This window comes from Anoplolepis gracilipes, chromosome 12, assembly GCF_047496725.1.
Source record: "Anoplolepis gracilipes chromosome 12, ASM4749672v1, whole genome shotgun sequence".
NCBI lineage: Eukaryota > Metazoa > Arthropoda > Insecta > Hymenoptera > Formicidae > Anoplolepis > Anoplolepis gracilipes.
In genome coordinates, this window is record NC_132981.1 from 9939959 (window position 1) to 9960973 (window position 21015).

Below are 21015 nucleotides of genomic sequence, written 5' to 3' on the forward strand. Positions count from 1 at the left end.
GAGATTCAATATTCTAAAAGTGAGCAGAGCAAAAATGAGACTGTTTGTTTAATCTGTAATTAGAAGAAAAAAAGTAATAGAGGTCGGAAAAAGCTGCTGCGGATAGGTATATATAGTCACGATAATCATACAGCTACCGTGCTACGCCAAGAGGTGCTTTTTAGACTGTAAAATTATAAAAATCTTCCCTGAAATTAAGATACTGAGGCGCTTTTTTATCGGTCAAAATTTTGCTCTCGCTTAACACATTTATTCTTAATTCATTAATTAAATAATCGTATAAAGTGTTCTCTCGCTCGCACAATAAAATGTGCTACTACTGCGAATTTATTCCATAAATATTACATTACACGTCTTCGTGCTTATGTATGTCGTAGGTAAAAATGGTTATTTTAGGAAAATAACTTTTGACTAGGCAAATGCTTATCTGGCTGTACTGTCAGCCTTGGTAGTTTCTGCGCTCTCAAGTTTTGTTATATTTTTTTTATGGGGACAGGGCTTCGCCCCGTCCCCCTATGCACTCTATCCTCCTATGCTTAGATGGGAATCTAAGCGTTCTTTTCCAAGATGTACTTTTTAGTACGTACACGCCAGATAGCATTTGCCTAGTCAAAAGCTATTTTCCTAAAATAACCATTTGCCTACGACATGTATAAATTTTACGTCAATTAATCATAACTTTTTACGTATCGTATACGATACTTTTTCTATCACTCTGATCTTTCACAGGCGCTACTGCACGTGAATATTTTATCAGTAGTAGGAACATTCAGTTCCACGCGCGAGAGGGAAAGGGGCAATCGCATTCTTTTCATAGAAAATTACTGTAGAAATCAAGTGCAATTTGTCCTCCAGAATTACCATGTTTATCTCTGTTTTTCTCGCATTGGCCTTAACGTATCGAATATCTCACGATAGACTCCAAATAATGCCACGTGCAGTACTTTGTAAATATAGAATCAGAAGATTTCTCAGACTTGATTTCAATGAGAAATACCGTGTATTGGCTGAGCAACAGATTATTCCGTTTAGTTTGAAGAAACTGCCGGGAAAAAAATGCGAAAGAAAGCAACCGTAGAGGAAGGCGGAAGACCGGGAGAAAATGAGAGAGAATCGTTGAACAAGTTTTCTAATTGAAGAAGTCAAACTCACTCGCAAACGAGAAAAACTTGTCGAAACAATGAACGCTTTTGTCATCATTTCGATCAAACTTATGCCTGAAGAACTTAGATATTGCAAACACGTGCCATCATACGGATTGATGATACTTCGTTTGCGAGGGAGCGAACCAAAGTTTATCACCATTCTACGAGCCAGTGTGACTTTGGTGTCGTGACTTTGTTACCTCCCCCCCCCCTTCCCCCCGTGTAAAATATTCACCCTTTCGACCAAGGGTCCATTGCTCCGCAGGATATGGTTAAAGCGGGTCAATACTACTTACCTTGTAGACATCGAAGTTCTCGATAATGGAGTCGAAACACGTATAGAGGTCGTTCAGCAGATCGACCACCTGCAGAGGCGTGCTCTCGGCAGACAGACTCGTGAAGCCCACGATGTCGCTAAAGTAGATTGTCACTTGGTCGTATGTCTCGGCGATTACGCTTTGTCCGAGGATCAGCTGTGACGCTACCGATCTGCTCGCAAACAAACATGTCTTTCACAGACGGCAGTGAACGAAAAAAAAAGTCGGCGGAAAAAACACAGAAAAAAAGAACATTCTTACTTTGACAATATTTTTAGTTTCAAAATGTAAATCTTGAAATGAGATTATATTGCGTTAAACAAGGGAAATTTTTGCTTAAATGACGACATTTTATATAGTTCAACTAAAAAAAATATATTTTTGTTATTTAGAGATAAAAATAATTTTCTTGAATTGAGAGGAAAAAATATTGGATAGAAAATAACACATGTTTAAATCGAAGATTATAATTTTCTCAGAGTTAAAATAATTATTTTATTCTTGAAATGGCAATTGTAATATTGAAATAAGATTATAATATTGTTGAAATTTTATTTTATTTTTAATTTCTTCTAACAAGAGACATGTCACAACTGTCGGGAACCGATTTGATTCTTCTTAAAATGTTGTTAAACACAAAAATCTAAGAGACGTATTTTTTTATACGTGCGTAATCTCATGTTTAAAGGGTAAAAACATCCCTTTGAAAAACAATGATATTTTTCTTTGGGGTCAAATATCGTTGAAACTATGTATAAGAGATAAAAAAAAAATATTAAATAAAAATTTAACGACAAGAGTATTTTAATTTGGTGAAAAAATATTTTGGGTGATGGGGCTTTTTTAAAAAAAATTAAAAAAATTTTTTCTCATTACTTTAAAGTACTCTTCAAATCGTTAAACTTTTGTTTAACAATTTTTTTTCTATCTCTTACAGTTTTGATAATATTCGACCCCAAAGGAAAATACCATTTTTTTTCCAAGGGATGTTTTACCTCTTAAACATGAGATTGCGCACGTATAAAAAAATACGTATCTCTTGGATTTTTGCGTTTAACAACGTATTTCAAGAAGAATCGAACCGATTCGAATTCTGGACAGTTGTAACATGTCCCTTGTAAGAAGATTATAAATTGTTGCGTATATATAAAACTATAAACGCGTTTATACGATTATATAAGTTTTGATTTGACACTTACTTTTTTTCTATGAATAGACAATCTCGAAGAAACAAAATGATTTCTGACTGATAGCACTCTAGTCATATTAATTTGATAATAAATTTGTAAACTCTAACTTTTTCTTTTTTTTAGATACGGAAAAAATATTTTTTTTTTTCTTTCGAGCAACTTTTTAGAAAAGATTGATTTTAATACACGATGATTTTAACACACGATATAAAATTAAGTTTTCCAAATTTAATTACAAAATAATCATACACGAGATTAGCGCTTTCCACGCGTTCCTATTAGATTTTAGATTTAAAACGCAGTGAAAAAGTTTTAATTGACATATATACTCTTTCCTTTAGCCAGATTAAAAAATCAACGTGTGAAGACTAATGCAAATTAATAGAAATTAATTATAAAGATATCCTATATATAATTGTAGATCCTACGATATAATAAAAATTAACTTAATACAAATTCGTATTACATTATTAATAAAGATTTTACTTCTGAAATTTTATAAAAATAAAAATCTATTTCATCAAGGTACATAAAAAAATATTGGTAACCACATAAAAGCACAATTCGAATAATTTCGCAAAAATTGATTTGTGCGACACAATAATGTATCACGATGTAATATCGATTAAATGTGACACGAGATGGCTCGCTAACTATATTACTGGCGCTCGACAAAAGAGTTATCACTCACGAGGGACAAGCGATGATAAAGTTTCCGAAGCTCTCAACAAAATTTCCTCGCGCGTCCCTTTTATCTTCGTAAAGTTCATTAAGGTTTCACCTACTTGCTCGCGAAAAGTTACACAGGGTATGTTTAACCGCGCACACGATGTAAAGCGAGATATTCTCATGTTTAAAAAGCGAGTAAAGCTTCTTTCGCTTTTGCGTATATCCGCTCTTTGAAGAAAAATGTCATCGAAAAGGAAATGACGTGTTTTTGACGTGTTCGCATTGATATCATGAATATACTCGATCGATTACCGCGTTCATATACGTAATGTTTTCAGGAAAATGGCAAAACCAAGCGTCGTATTACGCCATAACGACCGTATAATAATTATGCCGATGACATGCCACTTGCATTGGATTAACAAATCATTTCGAGGCTTCTTGCGTTTTCCGTTATCCTAGCCGTGGCGCGGCCTTGTACGTATATATAATGAATTAAAGTGACACGCAATTTCTCTCGTGTAATTAATCTCGTCGCAGTTTCGCGGATTATATTTCTCGACGACGTTCTCAGAAAATATCTCGTTCATTTCCTTATCGCTTTACGCGATTTTATTCCATTTTTTGCAGATCAATTTCAATTTCAGGGTTGACCACACACAATTTTTGATAACCGTTATCAATTAACTGCGTTCCGCAGCGTGAGCAAATCGAGAGATTCGACCGATTTATATTATATTCAGGCAATTTCTAACGCACAATTTCACGCTGTGTGCAGCACGAAGGAATTTCTCCAACCGTTTTACGTCATGGCACCGTTTTTCGCATTTTCGCGTAAAGGCTATTTGATATCTCGATTATTATTCCTCGCATTTACAATAATTAGCGATTTTAATGTTCAGTAGAGTAAATGCTTTCGTGTGCGTTTATGTCCGATTGATTTACGTGCGGTGTTAAATTAACATATTTCTACTGATGAAGCCCAATAAAAAATTCACGTAAGAAAAAGCTACCGCGGAAATGTTATCGCAAACGCTGGCACGAAAACAAGTCAAAAAAAAATCAATGTAAACTGGATATAATAAATGCTCAAATTTCGAATACGCGTATAATTCAATTGTTGTTTAACTTTTGTTAAAATTAATGTGATAAATAAAATTTTACAAAATTATTAATAATAGTAATATCGTTTTAATGAGGGGAAAAAAAATTCGAATAATATATCAAATGTAGATGTATATGTAAAATAATATTATATAGACGTAGAAATACTCTTCAAATCAGGTATCTTTTACGTCAAATGTGTCGAAAATATCTTAATAATATAATTATCTGAATATTTACAGCCTTCTATTTAATACGTAAAATATACTTTGCAAGGAATTTTCCGCGGCAAATACAGACGAACAATCTTGTTCTTTCTAAGACAGCTCTGTTTTTATTTGCGTAACTTACTTTGGTAGTAGCTGGTAAAGGAGCTCCTCGCATTTACGTTTCTCCTCGAGATAGTCCGCCGTACGTTCCTCCACCAGTGTTTCTAAATTCGTGGCATACTGTTCCATGCGAGACAGCAAATTGTCCAAGATATTGCTGCTCTCATAGTCTCTGAAACGGACAAACCACGCAAACATGCTTAATATTTAATCTGATTTCGATACGCGAGAAGACAAAGGATAAGTGAGTAGTTGAAAATATTCAAATCATGATATAAAATATTAAACTGGATATCGCCCACACAATCGGATCGGATACCAATAGAGCCGAAAATCAATTGTGATGTGGAATCTTCTTTGATTTAATTCGTGAGCTATACCTAAATCGCTCAATCCACGAGAGGCATCCACGATCGGATATACGGAGAATGGGATAAACCGCAATCGAGACACAGCGAGCCATCACAAAGACAATTAATCCAATCGCCGCGATTGCGGTCTGACAAACGTCATGCCTATATCACGCAAGCAGGTATGAGAGACCAATATCGAGAACTGTTTGCGATCTCGTGATAATCAACTCCCGTGAAAGCCGTTACTAAAGAAATCAATTTACTTACGGATTATTGAAAATCAAATCATTCGCGAAAATTATATTTTATTTCTCGACAATCTTACGAATGTTGAAGTTATTCATCCCGTTCGAATGACGAAGAAAATTATATATTACATTGAAATTATTATCTTGACGTTATACATATATCATATAATTATGGAAAATGTTTTATATTTTTCCAACAGTCTAATATTGTGTTCACATATGTATTTCAATATAATTCAAAATGTGATAAGAAAATGATCTTGTTTTAGAATATAACTCTGCATTCCTTAGCTAAATAAAAGTTATGAAAAGAAAATTGTGAAAAGAAGAGACATCTATTATAAGACCGCGCTTGCTTTTCAGAAATAACATCACATCTCCACTAAGGAGTGTGCAAAATTAATGCGTAGCTTTCAGTTTAGTTAAGTTTAGTATTCTCTTTGACTCGGGACTTTGTTCAGTAAAAAATATTAAAATAAACAAGAAAACACTGCACGATAAAAGTAGAAAAGACAAGTTTTGTTTTGAAAATTGTTAACAAATGTTTGTAATGAATTTATAAAAATTATTTTTTGAAAGAATAAGATAAAAAAATATTAACGCAGGAAATAAAAATATAATGATAAAAAATAAAAATAACAATTACCTTAATATATCGTGGAAAATATATGTATATATAATTTTCGCTATTTAAAATTGCCTAATTAAAAGCTAACTATGACCGATGAAAATATTGATTCCATAAAAAATGGCCATGTGTAAGTTTGAAGTGTCAAGATTTTTGCGCTCACTTTTGTAGAGGAATGAATGGAACGACTACTTTCGACAGCAAGATTCTACCTCTCAGGTCATCGGAGTAGACCAAACATGATATAATACGCATTCTTGAAGATAATATTGTAGATAGGGACGCGTGAAATATCGACTTTCGCTAGAGTGCCATTTAGTCGAATATTCGGCCATCAATTATTCGGCTGAACTTTACTTGATAAAATAACAGCAAATTTGATAGAAATATTCTCCACTTAAAGTAGCTTATATGATATGTGTGTGAATATAAATTTTTCCTGCAAGAGGATTACAAAATGTGCCGAGTATTGATAATGAGTCATGATTGCGATTAATTTTCGAATTTCCTTCTCGAATAATATGAAAAAAGAATGCGATTATATATATATTTTTTTCACACATTTAACAATTATCATTTATTTAACTTGACGAAGAAAATTCTTAGACATTACACATATTTGAATTATTTATTTTCATAGTATAAATCTTGCTTAATAAATTAATAAGCCGTATTACTTTATACATTTGTGACTCATTGAAATTCATAATATTTTAATACGCGCTTTGTGCTATTTTATTTCAAAAGTAAGCTACTTATCGCAAAATTACAAGCAAGGATACATAGTAGAAGAGATAGTCCGCTTTTATAGTTTTTCTAATTTATTAAAAAACAACTCGGCCCATTTTGATAAAAAAATATTACATTTATAAGAATGATATCCGTGATAAAAAGTAAGTTTAATAGATAATTCGAAAATTATCGATTCGAAAAATGAGGCATATTGTACTTGAATAGACAAAGATATATTCCAAGTATACTTTAAAAAATAATCATCATCCGTAAATATATCACAATAATTAATTGCGAGAAATACCTGCTTTGATGAAAGCCAGCGCCCCGATATCTTTACGAAATTCTCAATCGCGAGAGAATGATTGTAGGAAATAATTGTGTTAGCCTTCTCCCCTCTCTAGTCATAATAAGACTATTGCGCATACATAACAGCGTCGACAGAAAACATCGAACTTTGCGACCTACGACCTACGTTCTATGTCTATATAGCGGTGCTAATGTTTACTTGCCTCGCCATTCTCGTCTCGGAAGTCGAACGAACCGCGTGTGAACGGCTCCGTGTCGTATTATTTCTTGAAATACGATCGCGAGACAAGTACTACTTGATGTAATTATTCTGTACGAACAATTAAAGATATCAGTCGATTTGTACCGACGCGACGGCTAATAGTTAAAACAATTATTTCATGCGATTTAATATATTTAATAATTTAATTTTTAATTTACATTTTAAATCTAAATCAAAATAATAAGGGATAGACTGAACTATTGTTTTGAGATGATCTCACTTTGAAAATCTTTCATCGATTAAACGTACTTGACAATTACTTTCGGATTAAAAGCGCGTAATAATACAGTAAAGAAAACGCAGAAAGATTGTAATGTATATTAACCGGTTAATAATAATTAATAATAATTAATTCAAAAGAGAATAAAATATTTCATATACAGATTTATTGTTGTAACACATTAAATATTTCACGTAGGCATTAGGAATGTATTTAATGTTATATTGTGCTTGCCATGTGGGGCCTTTACATAGTACGCTATTGTTTGTACATGCCGTGACCTTGCCATTCGTGCGGCGAGACTCGAGCGAGCAGGCAGGCATCGCAAAACGCTCCGTGCTCCGTGCTGCGTATTATCTTTCGAAACACGATTATTTCCTATAATCATTACACAATTAGGAATAATTAACGTGATTAATTAATTACCGCGATAAGCGATACTCATAAATATGAGACGACGGCTATTTGGTAGATATTTCATGTAATTAATATGCTTCAAGTACGCACCGAAGCGTGATTATACGAGTGATTGAAGTAACGAGAAGCCATGATATTATGTTCTCGTTTAATAATAATAAATCTTTAGGATTTACATGTTTAAGAAATATATACCGCGCGTATTGAATTTCGATTACGTATTTTGACGTTTCATCGCGCGTCTTAATTGATTATTAATTCGACTCTCACAGTATCAGGATAAAAAATCGCTGTCGTTCTCTACGTTTTTTTTTTATTATTGATGAAATGTCGCAGGATGGATTGATTCCAATCGAGGGCGCCATCGCGCGCGACATGTTTAACTAGTTAATATAAATATTAATCCACAAATTCGACGTTTACACATCGTTATAAATTGTTCAAATGCAAGATTTATCCGATCAAATGTGTGCGCAAACGGTCTGCAAAATCCAACTATATTTTCGATCGCATTCGCGGATATTCACATTTAATTTTAATTTGGTTATTTGTTTACTTTTGTTATAATAAATGTATATTTAAATATATTAATAATATTTATGAGTATCATCACATTTTTTGTAATAGAATTTGACCCATATACGGGAGTGTCATATAAAATGCCGTGCAATTGTAATAATACTTTTCGCGACTGAGTAATATAAAAAAGCAGCGAATAAGATAGAAAAAGGAACTCTAGACAGCATTAGGCGACAATGAAGCAATCCTGGAGTAAAGCAAATTTTTTTGGACATCGTACTGGTAAGTAATAATTATATATTTTTTTAATTTTAAGCTCCAGATAATATATATGTATATTAAAATATAATTATATACATAAAATAAACAGAAAAGAATTGAAAAATTAGTCTTCTTTATGCGATTTAAGAATTATATTAAAATTGAAATTTACGATACATATATATATATATATATATATATATATATATATATATATATAATATATACAAATGCAACAAAAAACTATTCTACATATTATGACGAACACATTAATCAATACAGTTCGAAGAGGAAAATGTTAAAGAAACTGTTAATATATTCAATTGAATAAAATTCAATTTTATATATGATTTGAAACAAAATAAAATCAATAAAGGATATTACGGATAATCGGAGGATTATATTTCAAAAAAATGAAAATTGATAAAATTTGTCTTCTTCTAATCTCGATGGCTTTAATGAGACGCGAATAACATTTCCGCGTGAATGAAAATTAATTGGATCGATAGTTCGATATCATTTTAGAGACAATTATTTCTGTAAATCAGATAAAGCCCTACAATTGTTTTCGTATAAATAGAATTATATGTGTGCGTGTGTGTGTATTATATATTAAAAGAAGATTTTGCTCTAAAAAGATATGGATTAAGTTCTTTTTCATTAATGACAGAAAAATTAATTGTATTTTATGTATTTTATATATAAAAATAATATTAATGTTATATAACATATAAGGTATACCTTTTTATAGCAGTTAATATAATTGTTTGTTTGTGTGTGTATGTGTATTATATATTAAAAGAAGATTTTGCTCTAAAAAGATATGGATTAAGTTCTTTTTCATTAATGACAGAAAAATTAATTGTATTTTATATGTTTTATATATAAAAATAATATTAATGTTATATAACATATAAAGTATACCTTTTTTTATAGCAGTTAATATAATAGTTAATCGTGCTTTATTAAAATTATAAAATAAAAGAGAGATCAAATTGATCCAGTATAAAATTTACGGCGCGTGAAAATGGGCCAACTTTATTAATAATTATGGAACTAGAAAATTTAGATGTCGACGAGTTAATTTGCTGAACGTTAATTATTCATGTTGCTCAGTACGCTGCTAGCATGGCTTTTGCATAGTTTTACACAAGCGGCAAAATTCGCTTTGTACAATAAAACTCTTCTGAATTCTGAATAAATTCGTAAAATTTTTGTCGAGAATTACTTTCCAACAACAATTCTAAAAGAACTGTATAAGTTTTTGTTATCTTCTCTGATCTTTTTCATGCTCTTAAAAAAAGAATGTTTTAAAAATCTTTCAAAAAAAAATATCTTTTTCTTGTTTAATATAAACGACTTAACTTGGACTTCTTTTATGATAATTGATATTCTTAACTGTGTTTGTATTTTACATAATATATAATGATATCATCCGAAAAAAAATAATTATTATCACGAAGGTTGATCATATATAATTGATCAATAATGTATTCATAATACATTTTATTGAATTAAAACAATTAAGCAATAATCTCATAGAATAGCAATTAACATGCAATATGATTGCATGCAAATTGATATTATCGGGAATTATAACTAAAAATAAATAATGTTTTTTTATGCTTTAATAAATAGACAGAGTGATATCAATTTCTCCGTGGGTGGATGAATCCAAAGCGAGAGCGAGGAAACCTGTTCTACTCGCAATCCGTGACTGAAATGATACGCAAATTGTTCCACTACGCTGTCGTAGTATAGCTATGTATGTAATTTATGAGACGGAAAATTTCACAGGAAATGTCCCCTATCTTGCGAAATTATATTTACGCAAAATCCTACAACTAATCTCATAACCGTTGACAAATATTTTCAATACTAAAACAATGAAAAATAAAGTCAAATAAAAATATAAAGTGGTAAATAAGACTCGTATAAGTGATCGTAATATTGAATGTAAATTATACAATTATTGATTCTTTTTACAATTTTGAAAACAATAGCAAAAAGAAGTCATGTCAGTCGCTTTGTTATCCGAAGAAATATATTCTCAAAAAGTACCGAAAGGCTCAGTGAGGAGAAACTGAGGAGAAACTCGCATTTCACTTGCAGTCTTAATATCAGACTCGTAGCTTTCGCAGACTTGTTTTCATAATTCCTTAACAAAATATCGAACATAATTATCTCGCTCGATCTAGTTTGCGACTTGCAGCGTAGCGCACGTGCGTTAATGTTAACGCCGAGCCTATCATCGAGTACAAGCGCACATGCACGTAATTATGTAGAGAGTCGTACCACATAATCATCTTTCAAAGAGACGCCGTAACTATGTTAGTTTGGAGAAATTGATGTTCTATGCTCTCAGAATGAAACTCAAATATAATTATTATGTAAAAAGTATCACAAAGTAATTTCGCGATCATTTTCATCGGTGGTAATCAACGATGTCATCAGAAATTTGTGAATGAAAAATTTAAAACTTGGAATATACAATCGCGCTAAAAATAAAAAATTAAAATTTGTTTAAATTATATTTTTTAATATTATGTGTACGTGCGGATAACATTTTTTCTCGTGGAAAAAATCCAAAGAATTATAATGATGCTTTGAAATACGAGGATCCTACATTAAATCCGTGAACAATGTATAATAAGCAGTTTTGAAAATGTATTTCTGTTAGAAAAGCGAGTATGATCGTCAACTATGACACTTTCAAAGTTATAACTCGTCATTGAAGTCAAGCGCGAACAACACGTGCCGTGTGATATACGAAGGAAGGAGAAACAAAGTGATGTTTGACATTGCATAAAAGCGACTAGAGGGTGTGCAACATGAAGCATACATTGCACACATATGCGACGATAAACTGAGGTGTTTAACTTTCTCGCACGATTTTCTCACTGATTCAAACTACAAAACGATATTAACTATTTTCAAGCTCATAAAAGAAAAAAATCTTGAAAAATAAAAAAACATCAGATTACCGAAACGTAATTGAATCTTCTCTGTCCTCATTAGACCATCTGAAGGTACACGAGCTACATTTTAATCAGCGAAAAACGTAATGAATAGAACATACATGGACGTGCTTAGTGATCAATCGCTCCTCTTTAAGTACATCGGTTTCTCTGCTGCAGCAAAATCGATGGAAACTCGTATTCATATAGCGATCACAGTATGTTATTTCATTAATGAAATGCTTACGTAGAAAGTGACTCTCTTAGATTGATTCAAAAATATTTTATGGAATGGACTTTTTGACAAAAATATCATGAAAAAATCATCACCTTACTATTCTTCGGTTATCAAATTTCTCAAATCTTAAGTAAAGTTTCCATTTTAATAAATAGATCTTTTATTAATTAAAAAGCAAAACAAAGTTTTGTTTGATTTGTGTAAATTTTAAAAATTATTATTCGCTTAAAAAGAAATTCTTTCCAAATAAATATCTCTTGAAATTATTTAAAAGTTCTTACTAAGGAAATGTCAATCACATATTCGCGTTGCGTACACTATACTTTATTAAAATACCTTTATCTGAAAAAAATCTGAAAAAATGTATGATTTCCGCGTGGCATGTACGCAAAAAGATAAAAAAAGGATTAACGTTTCTAGTCGGTAGTAAGATACTCCCTGTGAAATGTTATGAAATATTTTCGATATCGATTTTACAGCTCGGGAAATAATATTATACAAGAGACATGAGTTTATAGCAGTCCTCCTTTGTGTGAAAGGGGTATTAGATATTCCTCGCGCGCGCATTGCCACGCAGGCTTTATAGAATATGACGTGATTTATAATGTAATATCGGCACGAGAGTTATGCATAAAATCCTAAGATTTCTTACGTAGGAGTCAATCCTCGTCTTAAAGGATTCGTGGATGGAAATTAAATCTCGAGGAAAGTTCTTGAGAACCTGGTGTTTCAAACAAAAATATCAACACCGACTCTTCATTATCGCGCAAACTTAGTCACGACAGAGATAATACATATACGTGAACTTGACTAAATTGTTACACTTTGTGCAAGTCTGGATATGAAAAAAACACGAAGGAAATTTTATTCATCGTCAGATGTGTGACGTGGGCTTCCTGCATGTTTCTTTCTATTTCTCTCATGTACGTTTTACAAGTTAACTGAATTTTTTCGTTCCTATTTGTCTCTCTCAATTTATCATTCTCACCCTCTCTATCTCTTTTAATCTTTGTCGTACTTTGAAATTAATTTTATTTCCTTGAAATTATACAAAAGTTATTTCCTTTTTTGCCTTTTGGCCTTTTCGTCCTTTCGGTCGCACAGGAGTAATTTAATAACTCACGTGAATGAAATCAAAGAGAAACGAATATATTTCGCATCAGAAAATAGATTCGCGTGCACGCGAGCAAAAAATATAATAAAAAAAAAATATATATATATATAGAGAGAGAACATACATGGAATTGAAGCTGTCGTGACTTGTCTTTTCATCTGGCCTCAATAATTTCCGATGCATTGGTCAAAGGAAACGTTTCATTATCAGTGGGAAGAGGTAATCCTTTATTTAACGACAAATTTTTTTTTTGGCCTCGATTATCTGATCGTATAAGAAGGTATATAATGATGACGGTTTAAAGAGCGAAGGCAACAATTGGCAAGAGAGAGAACATCTCAATAATAAAAAGGAATTTGCATGAACGACGACGTTATCGTCGTCGCAAGTTCAGCTCCCAAGGTGCTGATGAGCGAACGAATCTCGACGATGTTATCGTCCGCTTTAATCTACCTCTGCCAATCACACTACTCGCAGCAGCATTGAACATCGAAGCCGCTCAATGCCTTTCGTGTGCTATACATACATATTCGATCGTCTTTACACCGATATTCACTCGAAAGCTGTACGGAGTGACGCGTTTCAATCGCGTACGTGGAATTCGGCTTTACACGTTTCGGACGGAAAAATCATGAGATGGAAATTCTCGTAACATCAAGTAAGCGAATGTAATGAAAAATTCTTCTGGAAAATGCACGTCGTGAAATTGACGAATTTTCCTAAAATTGTACCAGCGAGAGAAACAATAGGTATTTCGAATTTATGCGAACATCACGTTTTTAGCAATCGTCATCAATCATCATCGTTATCAATTTTCTCTTTTTCTCTTTTCCTTTCTGTTTCTTTCAGAGTGTTTGTAATCCCTGTTCCATAAACTTTATCAACCGCTACGCAATATGCGACGGTTATTTCGTTAGAGGCAATTAATTGCTCAATTATTAATCCGCAATAACGCAAGGCCATTCCATTTTCCATCGGCCTCTGTTTATACATAGTATGTTTCCGTATATTCATGTGTGAGAATAGTTCAAAATCATTACTTAATATTCCTCTTGTGTATTGCGCGTGAAACAGCAAGCTGATTCGACCGACGAGAATGAAAATATTTCGCCAAGTATACTAAAAGATTCTATTATTCCGTTATATTAACTCTCACACCTTGATTATGATGAAATTATAATAACGGAATAATAGAATCTTTTAGTATACTTGGCGAAATCTTTTCATTCTCAATGAAATTGAAGGATGCAAAATATATCGTGATCATTAAAAGGTTATTGTTATAGCGCCTTTTATTTGATCGAAAAACTTATCTTTGTTACGATGCAGTAAATGTATGGTAATAATATATACAACGAATCGACTATGTTATTATTAACATGTATATGCAAACACGGTAATTTGGCCTGTGGCTAGATCCAGTATCAAAAAGTTTCAAGCGCACATTCGCGGAATCCTATTGCTACAAATTTACACGTGATATGAAAATTTGCTCGCCTAATACATACAGTTAGAGCTTTTACATGTATGCAAGTTGTTCTTTTTTATAAAATATATAATATAATCAAGATTAGTAGTAAAAAATTGTTTGTTGTTATTTTGAAAAAAATTCGGCTCTTTATTAAATTAATAAAAAATGCAATCTTAGATTTTATTTTAGCACGTTATTCATAATAATTTCTGTATCAGCAATAAATTTTAAATAGAAACTTTAAAGGGATTATAATAGTGTAGTGGATTTCTGTGTCCGTAATTGTTCCAGCTTTAAAACTTTCATGAACGATATATTAAACCTTAAAACCACAAATAGGATAAAGTCGAATTTAAGGAAAAACTAAACTCATAATTATAAATTACTATTAGAAAATCATGAAAACTTAACGAATGATATTTTTTTTGTTATAAAAAGTTGACAAAAAATTTCAGTTTAATTGTCTACCTAATAAAACATATAAATTATTAAAACTTATAATGAATTTATTATTTTTATTATTTATTATATTATTAAAATAATAATAGACTTAAATATTTTTTTATTAATAACATAATGAAAAGTTATTGAATTATTTCACTTTTATTTATTTTTTCTGTTATTAAGTTACATTATTCTTGTGTCATCACACAAATTAACATTTTTATTTTTATGAATTTTTACATCGTGCAATTAAAATCATGATAACTCTAAAAGTCACTATAAAAAATTAATTCGATATAAGATATTTACAATTTTGAGATTAAATTATATTTTACAGAGCAAACTCTTTACTATAACTTGCAAAATTAATTATTAATTTTATATTTTAAAAATGCTTTGAGCAATGTCATAATATTAATAACTAAAAAAATTCATGAATCTCAAAATGTATTAGATTTATTAATTTTTGACGTAATTGATCTATACAATTCTTTCTTAATCCTCATCAGATGATATATTTTTTGCTACGTATCATTTTATCCATCAAATACATCATGCGTTATTAAAAGAATTAGATGTAAAATATAAAAATATTATTTAAATTGTACATGTAATGCACGTTCAATCTATTACGTGTTAAAATAAAATTTTTACAGCACTCTATTATATTGTATATAATATTTATATGCAATTATATTCTCCACTTAAATTAAATTAATATATATTAATTGTTTAATATATATATATATATATATATATATATATATATATTAATACATAATAATTGTATTATTATATATTAATTGTTTTAATAATCATTTTTAACATAAATAAACGTTTTCCTCGAATTTCAAAAATTCTCATGAAAGTCGATCACCGATCGTCACGTCGCTTTAATACACGAGTCATTCGAGTGTGAAATCATCAAAAATAAAAAATAAAAATTGTCGAGTGTCTCGATAAAACTACGTCAAAGTTAAATGAGATCGAAAGCTCTCGATCAGCCGCGGCGACGAGCCGTCAGTTGAAACAGCCGTCCGTCGAAGATATCAGACGAACGTTGATTAAATCGTTTTCCCATGAGATTGGAAAATCCTTATTCGATTTCAGCGCATGATGAGGAAGCAAGATGAAAGAAATTATGCTTATAAAAATTATGCAAAGCAACAATCTCATTCTCCTCTTATAAACTTTCTCTTTCTCTCTTTTTCTACCCATTTTTTTCGTAAGCTCACTATCGACTTTGATCGCAAAACAACAATCGAAAATTTAAAACTTTCCATCCCTTTTAAGAGAAACATGCTTGTTCTCAGCCTACAATTTCTCTAAGGAACATAATCTCGCGAATGATTCAGTCGCAATTTATACATAAAAATCTCCAAGAAGAATCAGCAGATGCGTAAGCGAATGTAATTTTCCTCGGGAAAGAAGAACAAGTCGAGCTAAATTTCACTGCGGTGATCGATTGCTGGTAATACGGGTCTTTACGTTTTTCTTCCAACTAGCATTTCCTTTCCAGTTCAAACTCTACTCGGCTTCTTGCCTTTTCCACCTATTTCTTGGTTTATTCCTCTACGGAATGCGCTCAGCCATCTAGAAGCCAACCTCTTTCTTGTGCAGTTATTGACCTATCAAGTTAATACGCCTGAACTCGTCGGCTTCACCCTTAGATTCTCTCTGAACGAGTATGAGATGATGCATGCACAGCGTTCGGAAGGTCGACAATTATGTCAATATCTGACCGGGAGAGAGAGAAAGAGAGAGAGAGAGAGAGAGAGAGAGAGAGAGAGAGAGAGAGAGAGAGAGAGAGAGAGAGAGAAGAGATGACTTCAGTCACCTTCAGGAGAAGAGAAAAAGAAATACTCGCAGATATCGCATCTTTTGCTCCTTGCGATGCTTTATGTCGACACAATAACCTTTACAATTTGTCAGGTTGAATACAAACGCTGTATTCAACCTGAATTTCATTGTATCGCGGATCGCAGTCAGCGATCGCAATTCGTTCAACCTAAATCACATCCGTGAATAATCCAGAAGCGTAGCGAAAACACGATTGTTATTCGGCTATTAATATCCGAGCGATTATTTATATATATATATATATATGTGTGTGTGTGTGTGTGTGTGTGTGTGTGTGTATGTGTGTAATATATACGTCACCTTCGCCGATATCGCGATATCAAAGAAAACCGTCACACTTGATATTTTCGATATATATTGGCATTTCACGTAAACGTAGTTGGCAGTCGCGGTAGAAATGACAAAACGGAAATAACGTTAGACGGACAATACTTTGGTGCAATTAGTGCATTCTCTTGATAGTTTGAGTTTTACGGCACTCGCGTTATTGCTATACTGTGGACTCGAAGTTTATCGATGCTCTAAAGTACGATATACGCGTTTTTTTTTCATCGTGCTTAGATACGCAAGCTTTTAGCTTAATGAGAGAAAGAGATAGAGATAGATAGATAGATAGATAGAGAGAGAGAGAGAGAGAGAGAGAGAGAGAGAGAGAGAGAATGTGATCATTAAAATTCTCTTGAGGTTCTGCTTTAAGTTGCCCGCTGAATTAACGTACGTGACATTTTTGTTGTCAATGTCGACTTCAACGTGATTAAAAACTGGCGCTGTCTATTATTAAATCGCAGAAATTAACGTGACTGATATAATCCAAGCAAAAAGGTTACTCACTTATTAATTTTACGAATGGTCTGCTTCAGCGCAGGAAAATCCGGTCGGTCGGCGGAATCTTGCGCCCAGCATCGTCTCATTAGTGTAGCTACCTGTAAAATACAAATTTATACTTTTTGCGTGAAAAACTGTTTTGGAGAAAGAAACATCTAATTCGCGAATAAATATCAATTATTTGCATCAATATCTCCCTATTTACGATAATTGAAAATATGAATTTAATCATTAATTGATAATATTAATTTAATTATTAATTGATAATATTAATTTAATTATTATATGCAGCTTAATCTCGCATAAACAGTATATATTCCGAAATATATAAACACAATGCGAGCATATTAGAATGCTTGGTACGTGGAATGCTTGATATTTACCTCTTCTTCGACAGAAGCATCGTCAATTACTGGTCTTAAAGGTGAACCGCCTCCTCGTCTAACGCCTTCTACTATTTCTGCAACAAAGAGGAAGTATGTGTCGCGTGATATCAAAATTCACAAAGTAATGTCGAAAGAAAAAAATCTCTCCGTCAAGAGCGCGGAAAATAATCCGCATCGTCGAGCGTGAAGATATCGATTACGGCGCGCCCCCGCTATGCGGGTAGCGTGGTAACGTGTTAAAAGACAATTAATGAAATGCTATGAAATATTCCGCAAAGTTGTAATTACTCCGAGTTGAAGCAACTCCGCACGCAATAGTGCAAACCTACTTTATCCTTAATTCAGTGAAACAGCTTTACGTTACGTCAGACGGTCCGCCTGCGAGAAACTTTCTCCTCCGTCCGCCTTCTAGTCAGCTTCATTACTGTCGTCTGCATATATCGTTTCGAAAAATAGCCGATTATGGAAGCTTCACCATTTGATCTTTTCGAGTACAATGTCGTTCAACAGCTTATTGTATCCGATCCGCATAAATTTTTCAATGAGATACATTTATAGATTTATAGACATTTCGATAAACCGTGAAACTGTAATACTTTTTCTTTTATCGCAAGAATAATTTTTATTTCCGTCGAAGAAAGAAAAGAAGAGATTGATTCTGAATGTTAGATGTTCTTTGTTCGCTTAAAGTATAAGTTATTTTTTGCAATATAAATTTATTTTCACTAAAATATAATTATACTACGGTATTGCGCGCAATTATGTACATACATGAGAATAAAATTAATGAGAGTAATTAACAAGGAATTTGAGATAAAATCAATCGATTAAATCAAATTATGAAAAGTAACAGCATTCTGCGAACGTTTGAATCATATATAATCCAATAATATGATTTATGTTTCAAATCACGTGCATCAATTTTATAACAAGCAGGAATTTTACCGGAACAGCATGGCGATCAATTTATAATAACGTATCCACGATATTTACGCTCCTGTCAAAATTATCGATGTAACATTGATATGTCCGTTCCACAGAAACATGGAATTAGGTAAATAGTTTTTAAGTGTCACACTGGCACATAAATAGAATCAAGGTAAAAAAAAAAAATAATAATAAATTTCAGGATTTATTTAACTTGTATTTAAAAAAAAGCAAAAATAGATTTTTTTTGTAAATCACATTGTAGCTCTATTTTATTAAAAATAAAATTAATGTCATTATTTAATTAACAAATTATACATAAATTAATGTAAAGTTAATTCAATCATGAACATTGAAAAAAAAACGATTATGCAGTATAATTGTACACGTGGCAGTTGATTCATGCTTTTCTACATTAATTAATATCTCTTTAGCCTGAGTTCTTCTCATTATATTTAATGACTTACATTTCTATCTAAAGCAAAAATAATATCCATGTTTTCTCTGCTAAATCTATTCGATCGGATATATAATAAAAAATACGAAATTTCGGAATTATTACGGTTTCGAATTTCGCCTAAGATGAGATTCGATAGTCTACACAAAGGAAGGAAATACTTGTAAGCATTACACCACACATATAGGATCTCCAAACACGTTCTAGTTTGACTCCCGCGTATCATTTACCGTCACATGTTACGCTCCATAAATTTCCACCTGCTACATCAATGATCATCACATTTTCATAAAAAAAAAAGACCAAAGGGAAATTAAAAAGATAAGACGTAAAAAATAATTTTGTTAGAAATCAATAATTATATCTACAATAAAAAAACATAAAAACTATAAATAATATAACATATAATATATATTTTAAATTAATTTCCATTAATTATGAAAAATTTTAAGCATATTCGAAGGTACTGACGAATTTCTATATGTAAAACGCGACATTCATTAAAAGTAGCGAAAATTCATTGAAATTCTGGAAACATTGTAAAATTGTAAAACCATGCAATTCCATGCAATTATAATTACAGTCACTATTTATCATTGCATATTTTGCGAAATTTTTCCAACAATGTAAAAAGTCGATACAAAAAAAAAAATGTATATTATATATATTAGCTATATTATTCCGTCCGAAATATCTCTCGTGACGGAACTCACGCTGCGAAAGCATTACAAAACTGTTTAATTTCGTCCGAGGTCAATATCAGGCATTATATTTCGACGGATTCGTCCTCCAATGGGTGGCGCCCGCGTAAGTACGCTCGAGGTATAATTGATTGGATATCTAATTCGATCGCGTCGCGACAGACGGGAAACTAAATCCGCGTCGCCGTCGCTCAAAGGACACGTACTGTGCCTGTAGATGTCCTCGAGGAATATGTTGCAAGACTCGCAGTTGAGGGTGCAGTGAGGCCTGCGGACCTCGAGCAGGGGACTGACCGCCCTCCTCGGACTGGCCCCGCCGTCAGGACTCGTCCCCGGTATCGGTGGCAAAGTCAGACTACTCGTACTTGAAGCGTTACTTTTCTCCGCCATTCCGTTGTTATCCTTTAATCGTCGATCAAGGGAGTCCACCAAACTGTCTCGCCGGACAGTTGACCTTGAAAATTTATCGCGATCTCTTTTTCGAATCTCTCTTTTCTTTTTTTTTTGTTTCGTTAATTTTGCCACGTGCATATATGCATACGCATACGCACACGCACAAAGCGAAACCGTATTATACATTTGAATCGGCATATCCGACAATACAATGAAATTGCATACGATAAATAGAAAAAAACTTGTGACTTCGCGCGAATATATTTTCGGAGTTTAAAATAGTTGTCGCGATCGCGAATATACATGGTTGAATAATAAACACGTTAATAAATCGTGTATAGAAAATTAACTCGTGAATGCATCGTTCTATTTTTTTGATAAATGGCAATGATCAAAAAATACTTTCCGATCATTGCAACGTGTATTGAAAAAGGGGAATATAAATATAGATAGAGAAGAGAGGCATTTATGCCTTGCAGACCATGTCACCGAGAGCAAATATAGAGGATGTAGGCAGATGCAGATTATAGATATATCTT

General features: G+C 32.3%; 1 protein-coding gene and 1 long non-coding RNA gene across 7 annotated transcripts in view; one reads left to right on the forward strand and one right to left on the reverse strand.

Moving 5' to 3' along the window:
* The window catches only part of LOC140672064 (atrial natriuretic peptide receptor 1), a 95251-nt gene that overhangs the window by 11340 nt on the left and 62896 nt on the right, over positions 1-21015 (reverse strand). For all 6 annotated transcript variants that reach the window (XM_072903893.1, XM_072903892.1, XM_072903891.1 and 3 more), the window contains 4 exons: positions 17996-18072; positions 17619-17710; positions 4777-4926; positions 1442-1634 (listed from right to left, as the gene is read on the reverse strand). In XM_072903893.1, the coding sequence (XP_072759994.1) occupies positions 1442-1634; positions 4777-4926; positions 17619-17710; positions 17996-18072 (512 nt within the window). The remainder of the gene's footprint in view (positions 1-1441; positions 1635-4776; positions 4927-17618; positions 17711-17995; positions 18073-21015) is intronic.
* LOC140672067 (uncharacterized) overlaps positions 7249-21015 on the forward strand; it is a 91618-nt gene continuing 77851 nt past the window's right edge. Inside the window, exons 1-2 of the long non-coding RNA XR_012047821.1 lie at positions 7249-7336; positions 8551-8724. This is a non-coding gene — a long non-coding RNA (uncharacterized lncRNA). The remainder of the gene's footprint in view (positions 7337-8550; positions 8725-21015) is intronic.